Genomic DNA, 19,246 nt, shown 5'->3' with positions numbered 1-19,246 from the left:
CATAAAATTACTTTCGTTGCTACTTCATAACTCTAAATTTGCTACTGTTATGAATTGTAATGTAAATATCTGATATGCAGGATGTATTTAGGCGACCCCTGTGAAAGGGTCGTTCGACCCCCAAAGGGGTTGCGACCCACAGGTTGAGAACCGCTGCTCTAGGAGCTAGTGACTGGGTTAGAGTTCTGCCCTTTCTTTCACATGGCTTCTCTGGATGGGCTTCAAAGCAGATCCCACTGACTAGAGGAAGCCAGCAACACTTCCTGCCCAGACCACAGAATCCTAAAAGCTATCCCTCTGCTGGTTTCAAGGCAGATATGAAGAATACTGTTGCTTCAGCTGTTATAAGGAGCATTATTCTAGAAAAACTTTGAGGATGGCAGATGCCTTTAGCATAAAGCTTTAAGTTATCAAGAGAGTACAAGAGGAGTTGCTCAAAGTACTCCAGCCCCAGCTACTTGAATTAGTTCTGCCCTTCCTAAATTTTGCTTCTCTTCCCTTCCCTTCCCTTCCCAAGTGGTCCCCTCCTGACCTGGAAAAACATTCTGCCTCCCTCAGAGATGAAGTGAGGTTAGGAGTATATTCTGGGTAGGATTAACCCCACGTCACTCTTTCTCTAAACTTACCCACCTTTCCCCAAAGGGTGGTGGAACTTACTAAGGGATCAGTCCTGAAAATCAGTAACAATTGGCATTTTAAACTTTTACTTTCTCTAAAGATAGCTGTTCATAGCTAGCCTTCTGAATCAGTCTGGTTTCCAGGCCAGAAAAGTGCATTGAATTCAGGCTTCAGCCTAAAAAAGCAGCCCTAAACAACTACTCAGGAGGCCTGACCAGTGTACACATTTGGTGCTGAGATGGAGATAATAATCTTCATCTTAAAGAAGCGGGGGAGGGGGCTCCCTGTGGCATCATGAGGTGAAGTAACATGTCCCAAATCACAGCAAGGCAAATGGCTGAGGAACATTAAAGAACCTAAAATCTGTGCCCTTTCCACAACATGAAGAGAGGCCAAGACAACTTCGAAATAAATATTAGTCAAGGCTCTAGAAAAAGCAAATAGTCCCCCAAACTCAAAGTAGGGATTCTACAGCTCTGCACACAAGGAAATAGGGACAAAAAGAATTAAGAAAAAAGGTTAGCAACTTTGCATTATTTTTGAGAGTTGGGGTAGGGGAGGTTGGGGGAGAACAAGACTCTGAAGCCTCTGTTGAGAGTTTATAGATTGCTGACAACAGATGTTAGAATACCTGAGGACCAAGCTCCCTGATTCCCAAGAGCACTCTCAGCAAGAACATGAGTGTTCTTGGGGAAGCTCAGTTCCCAGAGGAGCATAGGGAGAGTCAACACAAGGTTATATAAAAAGTTTCACAATAGGAAGATGCCAAAACTAGACCACTGTCCACTATTTACTACCCATCTAGGCAGCACTGGAGCACAGACTATAATCTAACAATCTGACATAAAGAAAGCCCTAAAAAACAACTGGAGGGAGTATAGAAAATAGAGCAGTGGGGATTCACTGCTTTAGTTTTCCTGTGGATGTCAAATGTGTGTGGTTTCAAAACAAAAATCCAGAAAGAAACATGAGATTAATACATTTATTCCAAGTAATTAACACATTAAAAATAAAGTTAAACTTGTCCAAGCCAACTCATAAATTCTTTAATCTTTTGAACAAAATGTACAACCCAAAACATCACACTATGGTGGAAATAACTTGGGAGAGGTAGAGAAAGGAATACATATGGGTTGTGGAACAGAGAGTAAATCCAATCCCAGAACAAGTTTCAGATCTTCTACCTCTTCAGAACAGAAATGACTGCTACGCAATTTAACACAAAGTATTATGCATCACAATACAATAAACAAAGGCCATTTTCTAAATAAAAGTGACCCCAAAAGCATATCTGCTTCTGGCACTGAGCTGTGAATAAGCCTTACCGATTTGTCGTCTTCCAAAAGTGAGCCTGCTAGATTTTCTCCCATGTTTACTGAGGCCATTTCCAAACAGGTTTGTGAGTTAGTAGGACCATTTCAAGCAAAAGCAACAGAATGAGGAGAGTATGGGGGTTGACATGCCACAAGGAAGTAAACAGTAAACAAACTTAAGGCAGACCCATCCAAATGGAAGCCTAATAGAGGAACAATCTTTCCTTCATCAGTTTTCCATTTCTGTAGGCTTTCTTGTGTTTCTCCCAGAGACCCATCAAGCTGCCCAGAAAATTGGGTGGGGATACAACACAGCAATTGGAGAAGTCAGTTCTTCCTCCTCCCCCACATTTCAGAAATGGCAGAGTCAAAGGCAAAAATATAATCAAAGCACACTATGTGGTAAGCCAGATAGACATCTGATTTTAATGACAAAGTAGGAGAAAATAAATTGGCAAAAAAATTTAACAGAAAATACTTTTTTACAGATATGTATAGAAATTATGATTGCTTTGTCTGATATCTTAAGGAGAAAGGGAAAGAAGGAGGTAAATATTTTTTTCTTCCATGAACATTTAGATGCTGACTGCACATCATGGTGTAGGTTCCAGGTGAGATAGCCAAATAGTCCTGGATCATTTGGGCACTGGATTTCTAGAAGTCAATTTGATTCATCCACAAGTAGCTCTGGATATTTACTAGTTGTGAACACTGGATTCTGTGTTGTTCTGGATGGCATCAACTGCAGCTTCTCGTGCAAGTATTTCCTGAGTGACAATATTGCCTCCAACTACCTGCTCCCTTGTAGAGGACTCGGAAGCCAAAGATTTTACCAAATTCAAAGGGTTTTCATTATCTTCATCTTCTTGAGGAACTGCTACCCCTGTGATGGATGCATTCACTATTTCTGGCTGTAGTGGTCCCATCTCTAAGGAACTACACTCAGAAGGGTCACCTGGCATAGAGAGATGAGAACATAACTTCTCTTTCTGAACTCCAGATGTTCGGGAGACAAAGTCAACAAGGTCTGGAAGGCAAGGAGATGGCCCAAGGCCTGCGGGGTTTATTGTTTCTGATTCCAAACAGAGTGAACCTTGTTTCTCTAATTGACAAGTTCCTTCTACTTCCTCAGGCATCATTCCTCCTGCTAACAGGTCAAGGGCCTGATGTGTCCCCTCTAGACTCCCCAAGCCAAAGTCAACATTTTCTATAGGATGTCCAGTTTTCAAAATGTTGGGAGTGATCCTCCCACTTCTGGGATTAGATGAGGTTTGTTCACCCTCTGCTTCAAAGTTAAGCACTGGGTTTTGGGGAGAATCTAATGGAAACTCAGAAAAGGATGGGATTGGTTCAAAGTCAGTGAGAAGTGGGGCATTACATCTTATAGTTGACAAAGTATTTTCTTCATACAATTTCTGAGACAGGGCAGTTGGGGATCTATGTGCTGGGTCTCCTTGAGTATTGCAGAAATCAACACCCAAATCCCCCATGTTCCCGAGGGCAGCAAGCTTTTCTACTTTCAAGTCTGTAACTTCTAAGTCTTCTAAGGCCTTGCTCTCTACTGTCACTGTTAATTGTGGGTGAATATCTCGTAGCTCCAGGGCGTCTGCTTCTGGTTTCTCCTGGCTCTCCCCAGTCTCTGGCTTCTTGTTTTCATCCCAACCAGCCAGTTCACAAATCAATTTACCCTGAAAATCTTTCGATCTTTCTCTCTTGAATTTGAGACTTCTGTACCTTGAAGCTCTAGAAGCTGATTCTGGAGTTGAATTTTCTAGGCACTCACTACCAGTTGAAACTCCTTGCTCCTGTGCACAATCTGTTATATATGTATCTGATCTGGCTGGGGACTGAAGAAGCAATTCTGGAGTAGAAATTTTCACAGTTGTGTCTTGTGGGTTCTGGAGTAAAGACCTAGCTTTCGGTGGAAATGAGTCTATTTTTGCCTTTGTGGAAGAGAGAGTCTGTGCACTCAATTTAATCACTACTTTACTTTGAGTTTCACTTCCTATCATCAATTTCTTGGAGTGTTCCATCTTTTTGTCAGTCATTTGCAATTTGTGCTGTTCTGTTTTCCCCTCCCACATGTATCTGTTCCTATGATTCAAATTAGAATCCTCTATATTATTGGGCCCAACACTGATGCCTATTCCCTTTTCTACCATCCTCTCAGAGAGCTTTGCTCCCCTTTCTTTTAGTTCAGTGTTTGCCTCTATCTGACTTTCTCCACAATCCTTAGATTGGTGAAGCTCTTGGCTTTCCTCATCCATGTTACCAGATTTCATAAGATGGCTTTCTACCAATTTCTGAGATTCCATGGTTTTACAGTGTTTATCTGACAGCTGAGGGGCTGGCTCTACACCTGGTGGCCCTGGCTCTCCCAGGTCAACCTCAATTTTTCCCTCTGGAGCTATATCCCTATTAGTGACACCCTGGAAGGAGCTAGACGTCCACAAAGCCAAAGTGTCTGTCTTTGGGGTAATAGTTTCATAAGGCTTGCTTTGACACAACCTTGTCAGAGGCTGTAGGAAGCCAAAGCTGCTGCCTCTGCTTTTTGAGCCTACAACGGACCATTTCCCTAGGGACACCGGAGTTTTTGCAATGGGTTTTTTAGTGTTTCCAAATGAAGGAGCAGAAACCAAACTTCTATCTCGAGGCAACTCCTCTTGGGATGCACTGCTGCTCAAAGTAGAAGTGGAAAAGGTGTCTGAACTTTCGGCTTTAGAAAAGTTGTTATTTTCCCCATTGGCCAATGGACCACCACTCAGCTTAGTCTCAGGGCCCCCCTTTCCACCACTACTGTAGAATATGTCATACAGGTCCTTAGCATTGGCTGTGGCTAAGCATGAATTTCGCTTTTCCAATTTTTTGGCTTGTTCACTGAACACACTTGAGAGGGGAGGTGGTGGACGCACTAACACAGAGAATAGGGTCTGGTCCCGGTCACTCTCACTCACCCCAGGAGCTGTCTCATCAGAAGGAATGGCAGTTGGCTGTGCTGAGGCCATGATGGCTGCCGGCAACACTGGATTCAAAATGTTAGGACCCAGCAAGCCAGGGCTGAGAGTGTGAGATACAGCTGGGTTTGATTTTACTGGAGCCAAAACAGACTTTGCTTGAGCAGAAGGAGCAGCTGCAGCTGGATGAGGTATAACTGGGGGTGGTGGGGGTGGGGGTGGAGGAGGTGGTGGAGGAGGTGGAAGCATTTGTTCAGGTATATGGGATGGCTCATTCTTTTCAGCCACCATCATTTTTTCCTCTGGAGACCCTTTTAGAATCACTTCTTCCCCTCCAAATGCTTTGGAGATGATATCAGGAGGCAAGAGGAGATCAGATGAAGATTCTTTAACCACTGGCAGAGGTTTAGCAGTGGTTCCAGAGGACTTGATGGATAGAAAGGTGTTAAGAGGAGCTGGCTTGCTGACTGTGGCTAACCCTGACTTACGGAGCACTGTGGATGGAATAGGCAGGTTGGGTCGGATCTTAGTCTGGGTTGAAGTTGTCACAACAGGCATCCAAGGGCTAGTATGTGCAACAACAGTTTTCCCAGATAGCTTGATTTTGATGGGCTTTGCCTTCCCAGCTTCAGTTTTGCCATCCTCTTTGTCCTTACTGCTTTCCACGGTCTCTTCCTTGGGCATACTTTGGGCCACAGAACTTTTTTCCTCCTCTTTTTCTGGCTTCTTCCAGCTGAATTTTCCAAAAGAGGAAGATGCTGGTGATTCTTTCTTTACTTCTTCTTTTAATTGTAGTTTAATGCTACCCTTCCTCTTGTTTTCAGCCTTTCCAGGGGAGTTACTGTCCTCAGAGAGTTGGTCCTCTAATTCCTCAAAGACCTTGTCATCTTCCTTTACATCTTTCATGATCTTTGCTTTTTTTTCTTTTTTCTCTTCCTTTGGTTTCTCAGTAAGTTTGCGCTTTAGCTCACTCTGACGTCGGCGTTCTGTCTCTAGGACCACAGCCAAGCCAGCTTGGTGGTCCAGATTCCGCCGCTCCTCATATAATGGGTTTTCAACCACATATTTCTGGGAAGAGAAAAGATAAAGGCTCAACAACTGGTCTAAATACTATGAGAGAAAATCTTGACCCCACTAATCCCTAGACATCATCTTCCTCAAGGATATAGATGGTTCTATCAGGTCAGCATCTCTCATTAGAATTGAGAATTTCCTAGTGATCATATGGAATTTGAAGTGTTAATGATTTTTTTTCTGGCTCTCAACTTGTTTGACAAAGGCAAATTACTGCAGAAAGTGGGAAACTGCACAGGCAACTACAGAAACCAACCTTATATTTCTCATTGTGTTGGTGACCCTTCACATGTTGCTCTCCAGAAATTGAATCCCCCAAAAATTCCTCACAGAGCTGGCAGTAATATCCAGTGATGGGAATCAGAAACTCAGAGCCTGGAGGAAGTGGAAGAAAATCAAGAAACTAAGTTATTTCCACCCAGGATGACAGCAACCAAGGGAAATCCCACTTCCCCTTTGCAGTAAAATGTTAATATACAGAGGACCTTACCCACTTTGAGTAAGTAGCAGTATTTAGATGAATTTCAATGGCACAGTCTTTCCAACTTAAAGCTTGAACTCGGGATCTATGCCTTCTACCTCTTGGGAACATTAATTGGTATATTCAGGAGTTTCCTGTGCCAGGCACATTTCTATTGCCAATTCTTCTCAAACTCCAACCAGCACTAAGTATTTTAGGAGATTGAAAAACTATACTCCCAAACAGTTAGCCTAGTACCATCTGTATGAGGATCTGTCATATTGATATTAATTACTCAGAAACCATCAACCTCCTTCAGATCTAAAGGATGTAGCAGCATTGACTACTTATGAAGGAATGAAATCGAGAAGTTTAAAGATAAAGAAACTTTCTATTTCTCATTTTACTCCCTTACCAATGACTATTCAAAAATATAACTTAGCTGAAAAGGCAGTTAAATTATTGCACCTTATTGTTCTTTTTCATCTGGATTCCAAATAAATAAGATTTTAGTGCATAATCCATTGACAAAGTAAATTATATTTTCAAGTGGTCTACATGTTTAATATCAGATTTTTGGCCATTTGGATAGGGAACATTCTTGTCTTACACAGTTCTGTATTTCTTCATGACTTAGTAGACTGCTTTACACGCAGAAGGCATTCTTACAGTTTTATCAAAAGTATTTATGTCTCACCCTATGCTGCTTCCTAACACTTTAGTTCAGGGATACCTCCTTGGCTGAATATAAGGAAATCACAAAAATGGTAGGGAGGAAACGTACCTTTTGCAGGAACAGTTATCTTGTCAGTGCGCTTTACAGCATCTTGCTTGGCCTCATTCTGGGTCTTTGAAGCCCAAGGTCTGTTGTAGGGATCCAATGTCTATTTGCAAGAGGCAGAGGTGCTCACACAACAGCACTAAAAACTCAATGACCCGCTTTTCTTTTTCTTTCTCCCCACACACCAGGGGGGACCAGACGTCCCCAGCTACCCACCCCCACCCACTCTGCCAACTGTTTAAATGGAAATCACCTGTGGAAAAGGTAAACAAATGTTAGAGCAAGTACCAGCAATGGATAAAATGAAACAAATAATCAGGTACTCAAGGAATCAAAAGAGGCTGAAGCCTCACTTACACTTGTCATGGTGTTTAGTTACAGGCAGGTCCCCTAGACTGAGCTCTGGGGATGGTGTCTCCTTTGCTGGTATCTCTTGGCTCTTCATATTGGGGCTCCTGCCCATATGAGAATGTTTCATTTGCCAGCTTTGTAATGCAGATGGGGGTATAGAAGTTTGAGGGGAAGATGGGTGAGAGTAGAAATAACAGAGGACAGAGTACCTACCTGTGCGTGCTTCTTATTGTGCATATGGGTGAAGAAGTCAAACATGGTCCCACAGATGGTGTTGCAGTCCTTGCACCAGTGATTGCCAGCATCATAATACTCATAGGCAGCAATGGGCTGATCAAATTGCTTAGTAGTTGGCTGGAGGCTCTCTGCAGGCTTGGGGCTCTTAGTACAAGAATTCTCATTGTTTACCTTTGATTCCTACAGGGGGAAAAAACCCTGCACTTAGAAGGAATTCAAGGTAGTCTAGATCTGTCTTCTCTCAGAAAAGAGGTCGCCTATCACAATTATAGAAATAGGCCTGTATGATCATATTTCCAGTACCTAAAGCTCAATAAACTGGGGTAAAGTCCACAAGAAGTCTGTAAGGCTCAAACATAACTAATTAGACTCCATAATGCTATCTCCTCATGGAGAATAAATCACAATGGCAATATATTTACTTATATATCCTACATCATCTAGAAGAATACTCAAGATTATTGGAATGCTGGCTGCCTCTTGGAAGGGGAAGTAGAGAAAAAGAATAGATAAGAATCTTTTTACTGTAAACCTGTTGGTAAATGTTGAAAGTGTTACCTATGCAATTAAATATAACAGTTAAATTTAAAAATCATAATGACAACTATGGAGGGAAGAAAACCCAAATGGAAAAGGTAATTGACAGGTTACGCAAATGCAGAGAATAGATGACAGTCAACTCACTTATCACAGATGCTTACTGGTATGGACCACTGGAGAGAGCAGGGCTGATGATGTACACAAAGCAGATAGTAGTCTATGTGGGATGACAACAGAATCTGGGTAAAATATCTTTTTAAAAAATATATATTTTTATTGATTTCAGAGAAGAAGGGAGAGGGAGAGGGAGAGAGATAGAAACATCAATGATGAGACAGAATCACTGATTGGCTATCTCCTACACGTCCCCAACTGGGGATTGAGCCCACAAACCAGGCATGTGACCTTGACTGGAATTTAACCCAGGACCCTTCAGTCTGCAGGCCAACGCTCTATCCACTGAGACAAACCTGCTAGGGCTGGGTAAAATAGTTCTAACCGCCTAAAATACCACCATTGGTATTATATACCACCAATTTAACATCTCTCGGTTAACATGAATCCTCTTTTAAAATACATCACTCCCAAACATTAAGTTATCAATAATAAATATTTTAGTATAAATTCATTTGTCAGTAAGCTAAGAACAAGACACTTAGGAAATAAGAATTTTGGTTAATGTTGGGGAGTGAGGAAAAGAAAAAAGATAATTTTGGAGCCTGGCCAGCATGGTTCAGTAGTTGAGCGTCGACCTATGAACCAGGAGATCATGGTTCAATTCCCAGTGAGAGCATACGCCTGGGTTGCAGGCTCAATCCCTAGTGTGGGTCATGCAGGAGGCAGCCAATCAGTGAGTGATTCTCTCTCATCACTGATGTTTGTATCTTTCTCTCCCTCTTCCTCCTTCTCTGAAATCTATAAAATTTATATATATATATATATATATATATATATATATTTTTTTTTTTTTTTAATATAATTTTGGAACACAGAGTGGGTTAAGTATACATGCAGTTCCATAGTGGACAAGATCAGGGAACTGGTCACCTATAATATTGACTGGTGGGAAAAGGACAGGATTGAGAAACGAAAGCAATTAGCACGCCAACGATAATCTTTCCCTACTAGAGTATTATTTGAGAGTCACTAGAGAAATCACACCCAGCAGGTAAGGGTTGGGCATATGCATACATTGCTGGTGAGTATTAACTGGCACCATCTTTCTGGAAGATAATCTAGAAATATATATTACATACCTCAAATTCTTTATACTCTTTGACCCGGCAATTTTACTCCTTGACATTTATTTTATTTTTTTTAAAAAATATATTTTTATTGATTTCAGAGAGGAAGGAAGAGGGAGAGAGAGCTAGAAACATCCATGATGAGAGAGAATCATGGATCGGCTGCCTCCTGCAAGTCTCCCACTGGGGATCAAGCCCACAACCCAGGCATGTGCCCTTGACTAGAAATGAACCTGGGACCTTTCAGTTAGCAGGCCGATGCTCTGTCCACTAAGCCAAACCAACTAGGGCAGTGGTCGGCAAACTGCGGCTCGCGAGCCACATGAAGCTCTTTGGCCCCTTGAGTGTGGCTCTTCCTAGGCCTTAGGAGTACCCTAATTAAGTTAATAACAATGTACCTACCTATATAGTTTAAGTTTAAAAAATTTGACTCTCAAAAGAAATTTCAATCGTTGTGCTGTTGATATTTGGCTCTGTTGACTAATGAGTTTGCCGACCACTGGACTAGGGCAAAGAAGTCTATTTATTGACATGAAAAGATGTTCATTATTTACTGAGAAAAGTTTGTAACAAAATACATTTGAATAATCAATAGATATGTGAATAGGCATAGAATATCAAATGTTACCTTATCCAAAAAACTTTCCCTAACTGCTCTATATCCCTTTCTTGTTTTCCTTTTTTTAGGCACTTGTCACTACTTAACCTGAACTTGTTTATTTATTGTCTATCTGCTCCTATTTCATGAGAATAAAGAACAAGAACTTTGTCTATACAGTTCCCTGCTATACTTCTCATATCTAGAATAGTGCCTGGCACTTTCTTAGAGATCAATAAATATTTGTGAAATTAATTAATGAACAGAAGAGTATTTGGAATAATACACAACAAGGTATTAATAATAGTGGTCTAGGTGAATAAAATTATGGAAATATGTGTTTATTTTTATGAAATGAATAGAAAATCAAAAACCAAATATGCATTTTAAAGAGAGGCAAAGAAAGAAGAAATACCAAAAACAGGTAGGAAAGAGGTTACAGATATAACGTTCCTTACTGCTGAAATGAAAATCAAATTGCAACATATGCCTGTTAGCTTCAGAAAACATGAAGACTCAAATAAAGATGATAGATTATCATGAGGTTGGTGAATAAACAGAACCCCAAACAATGTATAACTCAACTACAAAGGGCCAGAACTTTTAAGCTCTTCTCCCATTAAAAGCTCTGAACTCAATGACCCTGGTATAAAAGAGTATACATAGTCTTACCTGGTTGAGTAAGAGAACTCTCCCAGGAAGATATAGAATAATTAGATTTCGGTGAATAGAGTATACAGAATATCCTCTTCTCTATACCCCAAACATGAACTGAGCATCTATATATACTAGACATAATGGATGCCATGGGAAACACAAAGATAAATAAGTTATACTCTTTTATTCTCAGGAAGTTCTCATTTACTAGAAAAGACAGGCATGAGAATAGACATACTGTAGATCATGTTTTAAATATGATAGGATGTAATACATCTTACAAAGAAACAAAGTAATATATTATAGAAGTATTAGGGCTGACTAAATCTGGGTAGAACTCAGGAATCCTTCATGGAGAAAGCAGTATTCAAGTTGGACCTTAGTGAATGAGTGGGGTTGGGAGAAAGATTACACGAGGCTAAGAAGATTATTAATGCAAAATTAGAGAGGCAAATAGCATACTGAACATCTAGAAAAGAGCAAGCATTTTGAGGTAGTAGGAGTATAAGATATAATGTAATTTTTATTGAGCATTACTCATTTACTATGTGCCAGGCACTGAGCTACAAATTGGGGACTATATTGAAGAATAAGACAGATATAGTCCTATCCCTTGAACCTTAAAATCTAATTGGGGAAACACATGCAATTATATAATTATAACTGTCATAAATGCAAAGACAGCCCAGCCAGCGTGGCTCAGTATCAACCTATGAACCAGAAGGTCACGGTTCAATTCCCAGTCAGGGCACATGCCCAGGTTGCAGCTTGATCCCCAGTAGGGGACATCCAGGAGGCAGCCGATCAATGATTCTCTCATCATTGATGTTTCTATCTCTCTCTCCCTCTTCCTTCCTCTCTGAAATCAATAAAAATATATTTTAAAAAGAAAAAAGAATTGAAGGTGCTTGAACTTGGATGGCAATGGAGATAGTGAAATGGATGGAATTAACATTTACTTTGGAAGGAGAGCAGGTAGAATTTGGTATAAAGCAGCAAGGGAGAGGAAAGCACTAAGAATGCTTTTCAGGTCGTTGTCATGAAAGCTGTTGGACAGTAGTGCCACTCATTGAGTTGGGTAACACAAGAGGGAGAAAAAGTTAGAGAGAGGTTCAGTACAATCATTAGTGTAGTTTAGGATATGTTGAAGTGTCTGAGACATTGAAGTAGAAATGATGAGTAGTCTCTTGGACTCTTAGATTTGGACCTCAAAATAATCATTATAAAATTAGAAGGTGTCAGCATGGTGTTTCAGCATACAACTGGATAAAATGACCTAAGGAGAAAGCAGAATTTTGGAGAGAAGAACTAAACTAGTTAAAGATCAGGTACAAGAGAATAGGCAGTAAAGGAGACTAATCAGCAGCAGCCAGCATACTAGGAAGGAAAGAAGTGTGATAGCAGCCAAGGAAAGAAAGCATTTCTGAGAGTCAGTGATTCCTGTATCAAATACAGCAAACCCTCCATTTTGCAGACCTCAATATAATGGACTTCAGATTTAACGGACAAAATTTCTGGTCTGTATGTTATATGTGAAAATTAACACCTTGTTAATTTTAAAATGCCTTTAACCAAAATTTACTTATAATTAAATTAACAGGTTATTTTTTGTTTTGTTAATTCAATGTTTTTGTTTGTTTCTTTGTTTTTGTTAATCCTCACCAGAGGATATTTTTTCCATTGCTTTTCAGAGAGAGTAGAAGGGAGGGAGGGAAAGAGGGACAAAGAGCAATAGAGAGAAACATAAATGTGAGAGACACATCGCCTGGTTGCCTCCCACACACACCCCAACTAGGGGATAGGGTGTGAACCTGCAACCCAGGCACATGCCCTTCACTGGGAATTGAACCCAAAACCCTTTGGTGCATGGGCTGACACTCTAACCACTGAGATCACCAGCCAGGGCTAATTCACTGTTATTTTTAACAAATTTTAGTGAATAGGCCATATGTTGGAAAAAACACTGTAGTTAATTTTGCTGACATAAATAAATATTACATAGCTACATCTAATGTCTACATATTTAAATCCAAGAGTCATCACTCATAAACAGTGTTCAGTGAATGATTATCACTTGATCACAGGTTGTACATTGAGTGAGAGGTAACTGGTTCTGTTGTCATGTAATATGACTTTCTGCAACAGTTTTAACATGTTCAGGCCAATGATATTCTGATACACGTTAAGCCATGCCCCAGCTATGTGCATTTGTTTACTCGTGGTGACTGGTGAATGCATGCATTTATTAGACCTAGTCAGTATAAATTTAAAATTATAGTAATACATATAAAAAACTTTTTTGTGAAATTAAACGTTTCATACACACTTAATTTTTTTAAATTAAATCTTTATTGTTCAGATTATTACAGTTGTTCCTCTTTTTTCCCCCCATAGCTCCCCTCCACCTGGTTCCCACCCCACCTTCTGCCCTTACGCCCCCCCCCCCCCCCGCCTTATCCATAGGTGTACAATTTTTGTCCAGTCTCTTTCCGCACCCCCCACACCCCTTTCCCCCCAAGAATTGTCAGTCCACTCCCTTTCTATGCTCCTAATTCTATTATATTCACCAGTTTATTCTGTACATCAGATTTTTTATTCACTTGATTTTTAGATTCACTTGTTGATAGATATGTATTTGTTGTTCATAATTTTTATCTTTACCTTTTTCTTCTTCTTCCTCTTCTTAAAGAATACCTTTCAGCATTTCATATAATACTGGTTTGGTGGTGATGAACTCCTTTAGCTTTTTCTTATCTGTGAAGCTCTTTATCTGACCTTCAATTCTGAGTGATAGCTTTGCTGGGTAAAGTAATCTTGGTTGTAGGTTCTTGCTGTTCATCACTTTGAATATTTCTTGACACTCCCTTCTGGCCTGCATAGTTTCTGTTGAGAAATCAGCTGACAATCGTTTGGGTACTCCCTTGTAGGTAACTAACCGTTTTTCTCTTGCTGCTTTTAAGATTCTCTCTTTGTCTTTTGTTCTTGGCATTTTAATTATGATGTGTCTTGGTGTGGTCCTCTTTGGATTCCTTTTGTTTGGGGTTCTCTGCACTTCCTGGACTTGTAAGTCTATTTCTTTCACCAGGTAGGGGAAGTTTTCTGTCATTATTTCTTCAAATAGGTTTTCAATATCTTGCTCGCTCTCTTCGTCTGGCACCCCCATAATTTGGATGTTGGTAGGCTTGACGTTGTCCCAGAGGCTCTTTACACTATCTTCATATTTTTGAATTCTTTTTTCTTTTTGCTTTTCCAGATGGGTGTTTTTTGCTTCTTCGTATTTCAAATCTTTGACTTGATTCTTGTGATCCTCTAGTCTGCTGTTGGATCTCTGTATGATATTCTTTATTTCAGTCAGTGTATGCTTAATTTCTAGTTGGTCCTTTTTCATATTCTTGAGGGCCTCACTAGATTTATCAAGGGTCTCACTAAATTTATCGGCGGTTTCTAGAAAATTCTTGAAAAACCTTAAAAGTGTGGTTTTGAACTCTATATCCAGTAGTTTTCTTTCCTCCATTTCTGTTATTTGTGACCTGTTTCTTTGTCTCCGCATTTTGGCTGCTTCCCTGTGTTGACAGAGTGGCTTTCTGTGCTAGGTGTCCTATAGGGCCCGGTGGCTCAGCCTCCCCAATTACCTGAGGTGGACACTCTTGGTGCACCCCTTTGTGGGCTTTGTGCACAGTCTTGTTGTAGTTAAGCCTTGATTGTTGTAGGTATCACTGGGAGGAATTGACCTCCAGGCCAATTGGCTGTGAGATTCAGCTGTGTCTATGGTGGGAGAACTCCTGTGCTGGAGACACCCTTATGAGGCAAGACTTGCTACAGTGGGGCTTTGGTGCTCTCTAAGTCTGCCCCCTGAGTGTGTCCCTTATGGATCTGAGGAGTTGTAATCTGGATGGTCCCACTCTGACCACTGGGTACACTGGCTCTTGGACCTCTAAGGAGGTGCTAATTTAGCCTCTGCCTGAGGCTACCCAGCAGGAACTATGGAGAGATCTGCAGATTCCTCTTCTTTGTTTGGGGTTTGGAGGTGCCCAGATGAGGCCCAGCTGTGAAGCAATGCAAGCTGCTGTGGGGCTTTGGGCCTTCTTTTGGAAGTTCTGGTTCTCTCTGACCCAGCTGCAGTTTGTTAGGTAATTTTAGATTGCAAAGGGCCAGGCCATTCATATGCAAAAGCCTCTGTGCACAGCTTGGGTGGGGTGGGGTCTCAGGAAATCAACAGGGCCGAGCAAACAGCTATGGCTGATCCTCAGCCCTGCCCAAAGAGGCCCCAGGTCTCAGTGTCCCGCGGTAATCACTGCAAGCACCTCTGAGAGAAAGCCGCCCTCGAGTTCCACCTAACGCCAGACAGTCCAGTTTCCCCCCGTATGAGTCTGGGTCCCCAGAGACTCACCGGGAACTGCAGTTCAGAGCTGTCGGGAGCTTGTGACTCCCTCCTGATTGAAAAATACAACTGTGTCCTCAGTTGCCAGCCCTTTCTGCATGCGCCTCTGTACCTCTGCACTTTACTTCTACACCTCCTCTGAGTCTGAGTGTGCTTTTCTCTTTCCTTCTAGTTGTAGAATTTCCACTCAGCCAGCCTTCCTGTGGTTCTGGATGATGTCCGTTTTGTCTTTTAGTTGTATTTTTGAAGTGGTTGTGCGAGGCAGCAATTTCAGGTGTTTACCTATGCCGCCATCTTGGTTTCTCCTCATACACACTTAATTTTAATTACACAACTATGTCTACATAAGTAAAAACTGATTAACTAATTTGTCAATATTTTAACATGCATTTTGAAAACCTATTTTATTATATAACAGACTCTTGGCTTTAATAGATACCCCCTTGCCCAAATTAGCCCATTACATCGAGGTTTTACTGTACTGATTTGAGAACTGAAATGTACAACCTTGTTGTAAAATATGAACCCACAAAATGGTGTATATATATTATGGTAAGATCAGAAGCTAAAACTGGAGTAAATGCTAGAACAAGAACATGGAGGGCCCTGAATACTAAGGGTTTGGGATTGTACCTTGTCAGCAATGGGGAACTGCTAAAATTCTGGAGAGTATCTGATCGATCAATGCTTTACAAAACTCTAACAGGTTGTAAAGGGAAGCTAAGAAAACGGTTAATTAGAAAGCTTCTTTAGGAGGCCATGAAAATAAAAAAAATAGAAATGAAAAAGTTGAGTTTTTACCTTGCTTTTCGAAGAGGAGTTTGAGTACGTTGATACTTTTTCTGGGCTCTTGGATTTTTCTGTTTTCCCAGGCTTCTCGGTAGACTCTTTATAGTCATTTGAAGACTTCTGGGATTTGTCCAAAATGTTAATTCCCAAGATCTGAGCCACTTTGTCCAGTTCAGATTGCTTCTTTTCGGCCTCTTCTGCCTCTTGTCGAAGTTCTGCAATATCCTTCATAATGTTATCCTGAAGCCGACTCACTTCCACCAGGAGAGGGTCTTTGTGGCCATCCTTCTCCCTTCGTTTCTTGCGCAGCATTTCCCCTGAGTAGTCAAACGTCAACAGAAAGAAACACAAAGAAAGTAAGTTAAGACATTATTTTTCAGTCATAAGTAGTAAACTCTCAAGACTTTATGGTCACAACATTTTCTCCCATAAAACTTTTAAAAAGCAAGTGGAACTCTCCTTCCACATGGGCTGGTTGAAGTGAAGTTTCTATGGAGGTAAAGCAAGAGTGATTACTAGTATATTATCTTTCATACAGGGTTTATTAGCTAAGGAATCTACAGACTGCCTTCAGGGGCTCCATGAATCCCCAAAATGGTATATACAAGTTTGTGTGCATGTGTCTCTAAAAAGGTTAATAAATGATGTAACTATGAATCCAGAGGCTGTCATCTCCAAAGAAGGAAAGAATTATTCAGAGAGCAAAAATTAGTCACATATTTGACTTTGTCTGATTTAAGGAACCCTTCACCAATGCCTACATTGAGTTTTAAGTTTTGCCTCAGGCTCACTTAATGTTATCTCCTATCCAAATGGCAGGTCCTCATGAATTAATCCTCACAGGATTAGTAACTAAGATTCTTATCCCTAAATAGTCCAAACCGAAACAGAAGAAATGATATCTTCTCACACTCTAATTTTCCATTATTATCACCAAGCTGTAGTATTTAGAAACCTTATGTCCTTTCCTTGGGGTGTATATTAATTCTTAAAAGCATAGATGAAGAGAAAAATCAAAAGAGATATCATGGGCCTTGGCTGGTGTGACTCAGTTGTTAGAGTGTTGGCCCATGCACCGAAGGGGTCAGGGTTCACGTACTTGGGTTGCAGGTTCAATTCCTGGACCCCATCAGGGCATATGCAGGAGGCAACCAATTGATGTGTCTCTCTCACACTGATGTTTCTCTCTCTCCGCCCCCCCCCCCCCCCCCCGCCATTCCTTTCTACTCTCTCTATAAATCAATGGAAAAAATATCCTTGGGTGAGGATTACCAAAAAAAAAAAAAAAAAGAAAAAGAAAAGAAAGAAAGAAAAAAAGAGGTATCATGTAACATCTTTTTGGGCCAAAAAGTGAGGAAGTACTCAAAAAAATGATGGGGACATATTAAAAGAACACAGGAGTCAACCTAAAGGGATCCCACTGACCAAATTTGGGACAATTTGAGCATAAAAACAAATATTGATAGCACTTTATTATCATTTATTGAATGGAGAATCCATGAGTTGACTGATATGAATGGATAAATAAATGGAGGAGGAGAGGTGGGTGGGAAGCTCCTCCTAACAACAGAAAGTCAACTAATGAAGACAAATTAGGAAATCACTAACAACTATCATAATATCAACTCATTCAGGCAAGAACATCAATAAATGCTAAAACTAGCAGGCAGAAGTTTGAGGAACAACTGAATATTTACATAGTCTCAAAGTATTTCCCCTATAAGATACTTACTAATTAAAAAGGGTAAAATAGTAACTTTACAGTGGAAAAACCTGGCAGACACCACCTTAACCAAATGATCAAAGTTGATATCAATAGTAATGGGACAAAGCAACACTTGATATGAACTCAGCATCACTTCTGTGATGTCCTGCCAAAAATTCACAACCTGAATTAAATAAATAAATATCAGACACACCAAAATTAAAGGACAGACTACAAAATGTAACCTTTTCTAAAATGTCAATGTCATGAAATAAAAAGATTCAGAAATTGTTACAGATTAAAGGAGACTAAAAGAACATGACAATGGAATGCAATGCATAATCTTGCATATTCTTTTGCTTTAGGACATTATTTGAACAACTGGTGAAAAATGAATAATATCAGTAGACTAGTATTACTGCTAATTTCCTAATTTTGATAAATGTATTATGGTTATGCAAATCAATTCTTTATTGTTAGGAGATACATGCTGACTCAGGAAAAATTTCACACACACATAGATTGAGAGAAGGGAAATAAGGATAGAGCAAATACAGTAAAATGCTAATAATCATGGAGAATACCTGCTAATTATTTATACTACAATTATATCTTTTCTATAAGTCTAATTATCTAAAAAAAATATTTTTAAGTGAGACTTCAGGTCACTGAACCTGTTTGAGAGTCCCCAGAGATCTTCATTTGGGTCCCTACTCAAGTTACTACAAAAAGGCAGTCATACAAAGGAGTGTCTGATACCTTGTTGTTTATGAAGTCGCTCCAACTCAGTCCTGAGATAGTACATTTTCTTCTGGCGAGCTTCCTGGTCACTCTTTAGTTTTTCCCTCTCTTCAATAACCTGCAAAGTACAAAATAGTAAGTGCTTCAGCCTCCAACATCTTCCCTTTCCTACTGCACTCATCCATAGCCCGCATGCTAGGTAGTATCTGAATGTGATAATCTAAATGCCTGTACACAGAGGCTCTGACTTTATAGTAAAGGTGGTTTTATTCCAATCCAAATTCCAGAACTGAATTAGCCTTTCCAGAGCTACATTGCCCAAAAAGTATTATTTTTATGCAGGAAGAATTACACTATTAATTTTAACCTAACACTACTGACAGAAACTGCTAGATAGTAGCTCAAAACCCAAAAGGAACCATCAAGGAAACTAATCTGCATTATGGGTGAGGTACTGTGTTAGTTAGTTGCATTACATATACCATTTTATTTAATCTTCATGACACTATCACGGTTTTACAATAAAGAAATTGAAGTTGTGAAAGATTAAGTAACATATCCAGGGTCATACAGTAAGAGTATTTAAAATCTAGGTATAAATGACCTAAAGCTCATGATCTTTCGACTGTTTTACTACCACCTAATGGAAAAAAACAAATATGGCTTGTCCATAATGGGCAAGTGTGAAACACCTGTGTTATTATCAACCCTGACTTCTGTGCTAGGTTCTTAAATGAAAGCACTCAGTCTCGCCCTAGCTGAGTCGAGGATAGAGCATCAACTTGTGGACTGAAGGGTCCCAG

At 40.2% G+C, this 19,246-nt stretch overlaps 1 protein-coding gene across 2 annotated transcripts in view; it reads right to left on the bottom strand.

The window, feature by feature from the left end:
* The window catches only part of ZNF318 (zinc finger protein 318), a 36,884-nt gene that overhangs the window by 3,259 nt on the left and 14,379 nt on the right, over nucleotides 1–19,246 (bottom strand). The window contains exons 5-10 of one of the 2 annotated variants that reach the window (XM_070418543.1): nucleotides 18,462–18,561; nucleotides 16,010–16,314; nucleotides 7,765–7,968; nucleotides 7,204–7,303; nucleotides 6,216–6,334; nucleotides 4,886–5,953 (exon numbers count right to left, since the gene is read on the bottom strand). In XM_070418543.1, coding sequence (XP_070274644.1) covers nucleotides 4,886–5,953; nucleotides 6,216–6,334; nucleotides 7,204–7,303; nucleotides 7,765–7,968; nucleotides 16,010–16,314; nucleotides 18,462–18,561 — 1,896 coding nt within the window. Of the gene's footprint in view, nucleotides 1–1,597; nucleotides 5,954–6,215; nucleotides 6,335–7,203; nucleotides 7,304–7,764; nucleotides 7,969–16,009; nucleotides 16,315–18,461; nucleotides 18,562–19,246 lie in introns of those variants that run through there. The other variant, XM_070418542.1, reaches the window with a different exon arrangement.

The sequence above is a fragment of the Myotis yumanensis genome, unplaced genomic scaffold (genome assembly GCF_028538775.1).
Source record: "Myotis yumanensis isolate MYYU_CA2020_CCGP unplaced genomic scaffold, mMyoYum1.0.hap1 SCAF_6, whole genome shotgun sequence".
Taxonomy (NCBI): Eukaryota; Metazoa; Chordata; class Mammalia; order Chiroptera; family Vespertilionidae; genus Myotis; species Myotis yumanensis.
This window is presented reverse-complemented; position numbering and strand designations above follow the sequence as displayed.